The sequence below is a fragment of the Coregonus clupeaformis genome, unplaced genomic scaffold (genome assembly GCF_020615455.1).
Source record: "Coregonus clupeaformis isolate EN_2021a unplaced genomic scaffold, ASM2061545v1 scaf0007, whole genome shotgun sequence".
In the NCBI taxonomy this organism is placed as follows: Eukaryota; Metazoa; Chordata; class Actinopteri; order Salmoniformes; family Salmonidae; genus Coregonus; species Coregonus clupeaformis.
Window position 1 is genome coordinate 1,299,974 of NW_025533462.1, and position 12,527 is coordinate 1,312,500.

The window sequence follows — 12,527 nt, forward strand, 5'->3', positions numbered from 1 at the left end:
TCAGCCGTTTAGGAACTGCACTGTCATCTATCACTTTCCTAGATCAAGGTCATTGATGTTGCGTGAAGGTACGCAAGCAGGTTTTATAGCGGGCTCATTTGCTAGTCGAGGCCCATATAAATGATATTAATGGGGTATCTTGTTTTTGGTCTGAGGTTTTTTCTCCCCATGTTTTGAGGTCATATCCACAGTTGCCTCGGCTTGCCAAGATTTCCCTTCTCACAGGCTGTTAAGTTAATGATCTCTCTCTACGTGTTGTTTCTGTTTCGCTGTGACTAGGCCGCTGACGACATGGACCCCAACCCTGGGTCATGGAGGACAAGGCCGGCGCCCGGTGACCTGGATCCCTATGAGAGGGAGCGAGAGAGGAGTACCAGGCCAGACGTAGGGTCCAGCAGAGGGACTGGGACCACAGCTTCCAGACCAGCGCTCTTGTCCAATAGGGGTCAGGCTGGCCGGGTGGAGGGGAAGACCGGGCGCGGCAATCGACCGTTGAGCAATCGTCAGACAGACGACTAAACCGGCCAACCGTCTTAGTCACTCGCTTCATAATGTCCAGGTAGGATATGTCAAAGCAAAGTCCCAGGAACCTGCTGTCTGGCCAAGCATTGCTTATTGATAAGAGAATATTTAATGTCTGATAAGGTTGATATATAATGTGTCTGATAAAGTTTATATGGTAGGGGTGTACCGGTACACATATTCGTCCTGAACCGTTCGGTATGGGGACCTTGGTTCGGTCTGCACTGTGAACCCAAATTAATGTCAAAAGTTTGGACACACCTACTCATTCAAGGGTTTTTCTTTATTTTTACTATTTTTTACATTGTAGAATAATAGTGAAGACATCAAAACCATGAAATAACACATATGGAATCATGTAGTAACCAAAAACGTGTTAAACAAATCAAAATATATTTGAGATTTGAGATTCTTCAAATAGCCACCCTTTGCCTTGATGACAGCTTTGCACACTTGGCATTCTCTCAACCAGATTCATGAAGTAGTCACCTGGAATGCATTTCAATTAACAGGTGTTCCTTCTTAAAAGTTAATTTGTGGAATTTCTTTCCTTCTTAATGCGTTTGAGCCAATCAGTTGTGATGTGACAAGGTGGTGGGGGGTGGGTGGGGGGGGTTGTGGTGGTATACAGAAGATGGCCCTATTTGATAAAAGACCAAGTCCAAGAAGAACAGCTCAAATAAGCAAAGAGAAACGACAGTCCATCCTTACTTTAAGACATGAAGGTCAGTCAATACAGAACATTTCAAGAACTTTGAAAGTTTCTTCAAGTGCAGTCGCAAAAACCATCAAGCGCTATGATGAAACTGGCTCTCATGAGGACCTCCACAGGAATGGAAGTCCCAGAGTTACCTCTGCTGCAGAGGATAAGTTCATTAGAGTTACCAGCCTCAGAAATTGCAGCCCAACACAGACACATCTCAACATCAACTGTTCAGAGGGGACTGTGTGAATCAGGCCTTCATGGTCAAATTGCTGAAAAGAAACACCAATAAGAAGAAGAGACCTGCTTGGGCCAAGAAACACGAGCAATGGACATTAGACCGGTGGAAAGTTGTCCTTTTGTCTGGAGTCCAAATCAGAGATTTTTGGTTCCAAACGCTGTGTCTTTATGAGACGCGGTGTGGGTGAACGGATTATCTCCGCATGTGTAGTTCCCACCGTAAAGCATGGAGGAGGAGGTGTTATGGTGTGGGGGTGCTTTGCTGGTGACACTCTGTGATTTATTTAGAAATCAAGGTACACTTAACCAGCATGGCTACCACAGCATTCTGCAGCGATACGCCATCCCATCTGGTTTGGGCTTAGTGGGAATGTCATTTGTTTTTCAACAGGACAATGACCCAACACACCTCCAGGCTGTGTAAGGGCTATTTTACCAAGAAGGAGAGTGATGGAGTGCTGCATCAGATGACCTGGCCTCCACAATCCCCCGACCTCAACCAGAGTTACATATAAACCAGATGGTTTGGGATGAGTCGGACCGCAGAGTGAAGAAAAGGCAGCCAACAAGTGCTCAGCATATGTGGGAACTCCTTCAAGACTGTTGGAAAAGCATTCCAGGTGAAGCTGGTTGAGAGAATGCCAAGAGTGTGTAAAGCTGTCATCAGGGCAAAGGGTGGCTATTTGAATAATCTGTTTAACACTTTTTTGGTTACTACATGATTCCATATGTGTTATTTCATAGTTTTGATGTCTTCACTATTACTCTACAATGTAGAAACTAGTAAAAATAAAGAAAAACCCTTGAATGAGTAGGTGTGTCCAAACTTTTGACTGGTACTATATATATGAGAGAAAAAAACACTAGGCCTATTGGCTATGCCGACACTGCGTTGTATGCCTCTTGAGTAAATCTGAGCTGAAACAAACATTTCAGGCTATTCCGTTAAAACAGCTAGAGCCTTAATTTGCGCATCTGTCCTTTTGTGAGGCGCAGCTGGGAACTAGTTCTGTATGATGGCGAGTGGTTGGGTCGATTAAACCAGGAAGATTCTCCATTGTTTAAATATCCAGTTTGGGAACATTTTGGCTTCCCAGTATATTGCAACCGTGATGGACAATGAGAATAGCCTATGCAGCTGCCAACACCTCAAACATGTTGACACATTTACGTCGATATCACCCCAGTATTCCTTCCACCGTAGCAAGACAGAAACGCACGAAAACAACAACACAACCTATGCATCCAAGCAGCCCTTTGCAGCTGATTCTGACCGGGCCAAATAAATTACAAGAGCGTTAGGTATGTTTATAGTCGCGGATATGCGCCCATTCTCGGTGGTTGAGAATGGGGTGTTTCAGCACCTCGTCAAAGTGCTCGAGCCACGTTACGAACTTCGCCCTCGCGCACCCATTTCAGCAAACGGGTAGTACCCCCTCTATATAAGCAGGCTAAAGCCGAAGTTGTCAGTGAATTGACCAATGCACCCAGTGTAACGCTTACTACAGACGGATGGCCCTCCAGGGCTACAGAGCTCTACTTAACAGTGACAGCCCATCACATGACCCCGGAGCGGGAAATGAGAAGTACCGCGCTACAGACACGCCCCCTTTATGAGAGTCAGTGCGCATCTTTTTCTCCCTATAAGAAAACATTATAGCATAGACCTATACAATGTCTGAGCCATGTTTACATATTGATTTCACATGCATATTGCACTTTATTTTAGTGTTGTTGAGTAATCGTGTGTTTTCATTTAAGAAAATACCAAGTGTTGGTACTCCTGTTGGTGCTCTCATCAGACATTATATGACTCATGATCATATATGGAGTCAGGAATACCAACACTTTGGATTTCTTAAATAAACCAAAATTAACTACAGTAACTGTTGGCAATTAATTTTCCCGCTCTACCGAAACCGAACCGTAATCCCAAAACCGCAATAAGTACCAAACTGTGACCCCCAAAACCACAATACGTACCGAACCGTGACCCCAAAACCACAATACGTACCGAACCGTGGGTGTGGTTGATGCTGTATAGTGTTATCAACTGACGATAACAGGAAGGATTATCTTCTCATCTCACTGAAGACCTGTGTTAGCCATGACTATTACAACTACTGTATTTCTATTGGTGGGAATCTTTTTAGAACTCGGCCAGAGGATAAAAATATGATTCCAGACTGAGCCACTGGAGACTGCTTGACTGCACTTCTTACTTTAATCAAAGGATGTGCTAGTTTAATTACTCCTACTCTAATGATGCCAGCCAGCCCTCTCTGAGTGTACGACTTGTGCTCTCTTTTTTTCCAGAGCTCTCCATCCCCCCAAACTGCACAACAAGGAGGAATGTACTGCATCTCACATCTCTAACCCCCCCAGCAACAGCAACAGCAGTGGCAGGCAAGTTCCTGCCAAGTCCCTGTCCAGCACCAACCCATGCTTCTCTGAGTCTAAAAACAAGATGGCCACCTGTAAAACCTTCCACCACACTCTCCATCTGCACCAATAATGTGTATAAACCCTGGATGACTGACAGGGGGCGCTGTATTGAAGCCACCGCGCAGCCATCTTGGTACTCCTCCATTGTAAAAAAAGATTTGGGAAGCTACAGAAATGCATTTATTAATGTCTACATACGTTTTTGACATTCTATTACAGAGACTTTAATGCATACTTTTAAATTATATTATGTGAGCTAAACATAAAAAAAAAAAATATATATATATATAAATTAAATCCTTACAGTATTTTTGGGAGAGAGTACTAATGTTACTGTCCCCACTACAACAACAAAATACTTAAATACAGGTAATTATGACCTTAAAACATTGAAATGAAATACTGTAGAATTCCATTCATTCCTATGGAGGACTGCTCCTACTGGGGAGTGCCAATATGGCCGACTGATATGTCAGCAATCCAGGGTTTATATACGTCATTGATCTGCACAGACCACTTCAGTTGTATTATAATATGCTCATATACTGTATCGCGATGGAGTGGACCTCACCACCAGGCAACGTGTACCCTCTTCCGCTTCTTCTCCTACCTGATGTATTATAATGTATTGCTCAGACTTGACAAGGGAGAGATGCTCACTCGAGTGACTGGGTCTAGAGTTGTGTGTGGGGGGGGGAGAGACACAGGAAGGAAGGATTTGTTGTCTTTCAGAATGGACCGTTACAAGACCTCACTTTGGAACTTCTAAGCGGAGCTCCCCGAGCTACACAATGGATGTGAACAGAAACGGGGAGCGAATTACTTGGATTTTTGTAAATGTGCTCTGAACTTGTAAAAAAAAAAAATTAATTTGGTGAACTTTTGTCCATGTGTTTGCTTCATACTGACAACCAAAGCAGTTTTTGCAGGGTTTTATTTTGCACATCGTACACATACACCTATCTATTTTCAACCCACAAACATGACTATCGTCCCAGAGAATGCATAATGTGGGCCTAAAAGAAGGTTGAATGTAGGGCTTTGAGGAAGTTTGCATGATTCAACATACTGTATAAGAGGAATATTTTGGAGTTATGTGCTTCCAGTTTCCCAGCATGCTCTCTGCTTCAAGAACAACAAAGACAAGGACCCTGTCATAGATACACATTCTTATTTTCTTATAGGCTGCATACACAATATCCTCTTCAACATCCGTCCCTATGCAATAAGGAAGATAATAGCCAAGTACTTTGATCAACAACCTTCAAATTGTGCTTTATTTTGTTTCTCAGTAATTCGCTCCCTGTTGCTCGCCACGGTCTCTTCCCCCTCCTCAACTGGACTCTAGAATTTGTCTGTTGGGACAAACAGCAGAAAGGAAGGTCCATCCCCCTTTGTCTGCACTCAATGAATGATGGAATGCACTTATTTAAGCTTGGGGGACATGTATTTGTCATCTGGAACAGGACTACTATTCCCAGGGTGCTCTGCTTCAGCGCACCTTCCTCCACCTGGAACTGCTGCCCTGGATCTAGCAGTAAAATGTGCAGCGCTGCTATGAACAGCCAATCAGACATAGGAAGCAAGGCGTTGGGCTCGGATTGTACAATCACCACAAGGAACAATCAGTCCACATACACGCGACTGGGTCTGCGGTGCGAGTCGTCTCAACTTCTCCCCATTTCTATAGAAGTGTATTTTGTTGTAATATTGAAACTGGACTTTTCGTTGTTGGATTAGGGAGGGTTCTCTGTCACTCTGGCCAGGAAACATATCATGGGGGTGACATAGAAACACAACCAGTCTGGCAGGTGGATCTAGATTACCTAGTTTTGAAGTCTGATGTACTCATACAAGCAATACTCTGAACTCTGAGCTACAAACTCTGGTCGGAAGGGCGCCATGTCACATCAGGAATGACAGCTAAACCTGAGAATAGCCTTTGCTTGGTGGCTTGGCTGTCATTTTAAAGCAAAAGAGCGAAATCATCTCCCCCTCAGATCCTATTGGAGAGTCACTGTATTATTACACCATGCAATGACTAGAAAGTTCGGGACAGAATGGGTTAATCCAGGTGGTAATGCGGTTCGTATCCTTCCACCAACTGCTTGTTCACTAGCTCTCTTGGAGGTGTCGTCAGTCAGATGATCCCAAGTGTCATACTATGTGGGATTGACCGGAGAGGTAGGAGAAGTTTCCACTTGATACTGGTCAGTCATTGTCATTTAGCCTTGCCTGTATAGTACCAGCCAACCAGCATTTTCACTGTTTAGCTTTCATATTTATTAGTTATTTACTACAAAATGCATATGCCTATTTTTCATTGTGAACGTTGCAGTTTGGTGATGGGGACCTACCATTTACAGTCCTTTAGATTTCCTAGTGTATTGGTTATGGGAAATGGAAGAAGTCATTACACACAAAGAATACAAGTATAATCACCCCTAACCCCGAAATCACCACCTTGTATTCCTCTAACATTGTGGGAATGGGAGGTGCAATTTCCTCCTGCTGGCTACACATTACTAAGCTGTTGAGCCTAGGATATGTGAATTACTCACTTGTTCCCCTTAAATAATTATTTCTCCACTTACTGTCATTGCTGTGAGTGTTCCTCTGGTGCTGCTCTAAAAATATATCTAAACATATTGGTGCCTTGAGTTAGAGAGAGGGGACTGGGATATATTGAAAAAAGGTTGGTCTACTGGTTATTGTGTGGACAAGTATAATGAATGCAGTCATTACACATTTACAAAGATTTTTGCATTTGGAGATAATATTTTCTAGAAGACCGTTGTGGTTTCAATTGAAGCAACAAAAAAAATCCAGATATGTAAAAGACCTTCAATCTTTTGAATTTAATCGTTTTTTTGTTTTTCCAAAAAAATCTTAAAAGGACTCATAAAAAAGAATGTTTGCTGCACAAAATGTTCTGCCCTTTGGATTCGCTTGTCAGAAGTGCTCTGGCTCGGCATCATAAAGCATTAGTGTTGCCATGTGGCCCCTTGCACGGCTACTGGCCCATCTGCGAACATGTGTTTAGTGCAAACACACATCGCTCGATGCTGTTCAGAAGCCCGGCGCAGATGTGCCATGGGCTACGTGATGACTTAGCCACTTCAGAAGGCTTCTGTTGTTGACCAGTCCTCGGTTACCAGGATGACGACCGCCAGCAGGCCACTCGTTCCTAATTCGTATTTCCGACCTCATCACTTCTTTCCTGCACAGTGGTTCTGAGAAGGGAAAAGTACAGTGGTTTCAGTTTCCCCTCCTTCCCCTCCTCCTTCCCCTCCAAGAATGCCTTGATTCTTAACGACCGTGATAAGCAGTGGTAGTTCTGAGTGCCGTTTTGCAGGCTGCCAAAGCTTGCCGGCAGACACTGATATACAGCCCCCGAGTAGCCGAAAGGTTGAAGGTCAAGGCTGGAGCTAATCGCGTCTTTCCCTTGGACTTTGGGGGTTATAAATACTGGGAGGAAAGCAAAACGATTTGGCAGTGGCCAGCACTAACACGAAATGGAGGCAGTTGATGAGTGCCAGTCAACTGGCTCGCTCCGATGTGTAAGCCAAAATAAGCCAAAATCCACGTGCTAGTGCTCGTTGTCCATCATAGCCAAAGGGTTTATGTGTGATGCTCATATAGAAGTGTCTGTGCAGACTCTCGTTGCAATTCACTCCCTAGGGACATTTTGATAGTCGGCAGTTAGCTAGTGAACTCCAGCCCATCTTAATGAGGTGCTGATTTCAGAGGTCCGTGTCAAAGTTGAGCCCAGGCACGTCACAGACTGTCATTCCCATAGACAATACATTACCATGGGTCGGATATCATCATATTTCATTGATCCTATGATGCAAGGCCAGCACCCATGACCCACCCCCTTCCCCCTCCCCCACCGTACAGTCTCCCCTGGCCACTTACATTCTACCCTACCCTCCTACACTCCAAGGGGAGTCGGGGGGGGTTCCAGGATGACAGCAGCTGTTAGAAAACATAGGTTTGATGTGCTCTCCAAGGTTTGTCCTGGAGATGGGCTTTAAAGAAAGAGGCTTTTTAAAGGCTGAAACACCATCCCCCCCAGCAGCAACGCACGTCCACTTCTTCCCTACATGGCCCCTATGTACACAAACACTGCTGTAACATTACATTTGACATGGCCTCACTCTGCCCATCTAGGGGTCAGCAAGAGGGGCTTCACCTGATTTGGGGTAGAGGGAGGGGATGAGGTTGTTCCATCAGCACTCCTTACCACACTTTTGAGAGAGTCCAGACTGAACTGGAATTCAAAATAAGGCATTGCAGTGGTTCAAAGGGCAATGGTTCTAAAGAGTGAGCATCACAGATCTTTTGTCTGCTCAGATAATCAAGAGTGATCGCTGCTGTAGAGAGATTGTCAGATTAGGTATGATCGGAGAAGGTCAGAGGAAGACTAGGTTTAGACAGGAAAAACCCTCGCCAATTTGAGATGAGAACTAAACTCTTAACACTCCTCATTATGTAACTTCTGGTGTATAAACATCCGTTATTTACGAGCCATTGTTTTTTCCTCTTCCTCCAAAGTAGAGTAGAATGTAGTTAGTGGAGCGAGACCAGAGGGGCCAGAGAGCGGAAATGGCTCTTTTGGAGTGACTTGGCATTGGTTCTGAAAGGCCTCCTTTGTAAGGCGAGGGTTCATGGTGTCATTGGACATCAGAAACAGTAATCTGCACTTAACCAGCACTTAAATTAAGACCCTACATAAGTAAGCCCTCTTTTGTCAAAAGTTGATTTTGCGTTTATCCCTGAGAATTGTATTCCACTCTGTGATTTTTCTTCTTCTTCACTGGATGTATGGTCATCAAAGATGTGTGTATATATATATTGTAAATGTGTGTTTTTGCACCGGCCAAATTGAAATTGATAAATTGCTTGGAGCAATTATGAAACAACTCGTCCGATAGCGTGAGGAGCTGTGGACTGTCACGTTTATTGTACAGATTATTATAAAGTGCTTCATTTTTTAAACAATTGATTTCGTGAGGCATGGCACTCGATCACGTCAGTGTCTTTTCCTTCTAACATGGTGCCAAAATCATTCCACAGTGTTTCCAGTTTACACTCTGTGAGACAGCGCTAGTGTTTTCCAAGATGGATACCCTGTCTCTTCAACTATTTGTGCTGAAATAAGGGGAAATATTCAATTTGAGGGTTTCTTTTGTTTTTCGCCCATGTATTTTTTTGTTTCAGTTTTGTAAAACAAAATATGTCTTATTTTGGAAGCCGTATCGGATAGATTTTATTTAAGAAAATCTTGTAATTTTGTAAAGTGGGCCTTATTGAAATATATGTCGGATTTTTTTGTTTTCTAGATATGCATCTTTCTCATTAATGCACTCCTGGAGAGTACTTTTCCTATTTTGTTTTGTTGTTTTAATGTGAGAGATGTCTCATGATCTTGAGCTATGACACGAGATGGCAAACCGACAGAGACTTGTCATAGTCGTTGAAGAATGAGAGTAATGTACGTTTTTTTATCAGGAGCATGTCTACTCAGAGTCCACGCAGTCTAAAGTCATTCACCATGTGGTATCCTGTTATTAGCGGTTCAGGAATCAGTCATTCTACCAAGTTCTCTGTTTTCTCTCTCATTCATGGTTTGTTCATCTTGTGTGCTGCCAAAGAAAGAGATGTTCAGGCCTCGAGACACACACCTACACACACTCCAACATGAACAAAAACACAAACTGGATATTCTCCACACACACTCCCACATAGACACACAGAGGAACTTCGTCCTGTACAATCAACTAGGGTAGTTGCAACTCATGTATTTTATATTGCAGTGCGTTTATAAATGGATAGAAATGACTATTGGACAGCTGGAGGGAACCTACAGTCGTATCAAAGAGAGAAAAATGTATGTTTTGAAATCAGATCAAAAGGGTTATTATGGATGTCGCTGCTCTGAGCTTCTCTCTGTGTCAGTGATACACTGTAAACTGTGCGGGATGCTTTTTCTGTCCTAGGGTAATACGTTTGTGCATGTTTAACCTTACCGCATTCTGCATGTAGGTCTCTCGAAGCTGCCGACTGTACAGTGGACTATGTATTCCAATAAAATAAAAAACCAACCTGTTTGTGACCATGTTTTTGTGTCTATCTTGACTATACTTTGTGTTATGGGAAAGTGGAAAAAAAAAACACTCAACAGTGTTCAGGTCTTCACCTTCCGGAGACATTTGAAACCCCACCTCTTTAAGGAATACCTGGGATAGGATAAAGTAATCCTTCTACCCCCCCTAAAAATAAAAAAATAAAATAAATAAATTGTAAAGTGGTTATCCCACTGGCTATAGGGTGAATGCACCAATTTGTAAGTCGCTCTGGATAAGAGCGTCTGCTAAATGACGTAAATGTAATGTAAATGTAAATGTCTTTCATTTTAGTTTAATGATTTGACAGCACCTTACCCTAGTGTGTGTGTGTGTGCGTGTGCGTGCACGGAAGTGTGTTTGGGTGAGAGCAACACTTCCATTGCTTTTATATCACCTGCAATTGAGGCTTGGTTAGTGAGAGGCTTTTGACCGTGTGCAAGATAGGCAAACTAGCAGACAAATTAGGCAAATGCATCAGGTGAGAGGAGGAAACTCTTGTGGAATGCCTAGTCACACAAACCTTTCTATTAAACAGCACTGCCAGGCTGTGAGAAGTCTAGGGGTTGTTCCCGGACAGTCTTACAGCCAGCAGGTCTAGTAACAGGGTTATAGAGTGGTTCTGGAGACTTAGCATGCATATTCTTTTACGAGTTTGTCTATATAAAAATGATTTTAAAACGGTTGCGGAGACACCCGGCACATCAGTTGTACAACCTGAGTGTAAATTATCCCATTGATTGAACTCTGGAAATGTGCTACATGGCTTTAGTTTGGGGGTACAATGCAGAAAAGGTTTGGGGAACCACTGTCAGGAGGTTCAATCAGATCATAATCTGTCACAAGGTTGTCTGCTGGATAGGGATTTCACTGTGAACCACTGAGCATGGTACCCAGGTCCGATCTGGCATGGGTGACCTAAATGTTGTGTGTGTGTGTGAAATCAAGCATACAAATTAATCATACTCTATGCAAAATTGTAATCTATGCAAATTCGTACGGTGAGAGAGAACTGTTTCAACCACCAAGAGCAAAACTTTTGAATATAAACGCCTAGGGATATTTACTCAATTAAACTGCCAAGTGTGTCTCAGTTGGTAGAGCATGGCACTTGCAACGCCAGGGTTGTGGTTTTGATTCCCACAGGGGACCAGTATTAACAATCTGAAAAAGTATGCACTCACTACCGTAAATCGCTCTGGATAAGAGTGTTTGCTAAATGACTAAAATGTTTTTTTTTTTATGAAATGTAAAACGACACAAAAACAGGATGCGTCTGTGCAGTACTTTCCTGTATACAGACAGATATGATTTATGTTTCAAAGTGGTTCTAGAACAATAAGGAACATGAGCTTACATGCATTTTGACATTCACAGCAATGTGATACTGTATGTGTCCATAGATTATTTTCCAATAATTCTACTGTCATCCTGACTTGGGTCTGAGTATCAATAGCGGTACCTCGTCTACAAGTTCATTCTTGGAACTGCTGTCGCATCTTGTGACTGGCATACGTGTACCGAGTGTGTGGGAGAGAAAGTGAGGTGTGTGTCTGGGTACATTTTTCACCCCACCTGTGATGTCTGTACAGGCTGCTGTGTGAGTCTCAAGGCTGTTGGAGGAGATGCGTTCAGACAGGCCTCAGCCTTGTGTAACTAACCTCTACCAGCATGGAGACGCACACCTGACAGTAGGAGAGGAAAGTCGTGTTAGAGAACTCCAATGGAAACTGTTGTGTGTGTGTGTATATATATAATAACATAAAGCCCACTAGCCACCCACTACTGCCCCATGGTGAACCGCACATGGAAATAACCTAGTGCCAACCTTGATGAGAGCTATTTCAATACATTTCCCAACCGAATTTACTATAGTTAAGTCAAACCTCTCTACTGTGGTCTTATGGCCCTCATGCCCAGGGAAAATCTCACTAATAATATAGGGGTACTGAACTATGTTCCCAAACCGCCCAGTGCAATTTCTCCATTGGTCCATCAGACCCCCACAATGGCGTTGGCTGCCAAAGCCTGTCCGGGCCACCACACACACACGCTCCAGGGAGCAGGCCAAATGGTCAGAAGGGTCAGGGAGAGGACCGGGAGAATCAGTCCTACATAAACACTGAGGCCACCCAGGTCACAGATGTGTGGCTATATCCCAATTATCTCTCCTTTCTCCCAAAGTGTGCATTTGTTCACTGCCCTTTACTGATTTGAAAGCAAATTACTGCTATAAAATCAGGCAGGTCACCCATGATACAAATCAGTATTCGACGCCCATCCATGTCTGAGGATGTTGGGAGATGACGTGGAAACCCAACCTGATCTCAGAGCATGTCTTATTATTCTGTATGTAAATCCGAGACACTCCATTTAGTATGATATGTTACGTTTCGTACGGTATGCATTAATTTGTGGATGTACGTACAGAATGTTATGAATTTGCAAAAAGTACAATGCGTTACAAATTCCAATTTGTTGTGGCAAAC

At 43.3% G+C, this 12,527-nt stretch overlaps 1 protein-coding gene across 1 annotated transcript in view; it reads left to right on the top strand.

Annotated features, from left to right (window-relative positions):
• The window catches only part of LOC121538977 (leucine zipper protein 1), a 74,903-nt gene extending 71,055 nt beyond the window's left edge, over positions 1-3,848 (top strand). Inside the window, exons 4-5 of the mRNA XM_041847139.1 lie at positions 280-559; positions 3,782-3,848. Of these exons, the coding sequence (XP_041703073.1) occupies positions 280-519 (240 nt within the window). The 3' untranslated portion in view covers positions 520-559; positions 3,782-3,848. The remainder of the gene's footprint in view (positions 1-279; positions 560-3,781) is intronic.
• The last annotated feature ends 8,679 nt before the right edge of the window (positions 3,849-12,527 follow it).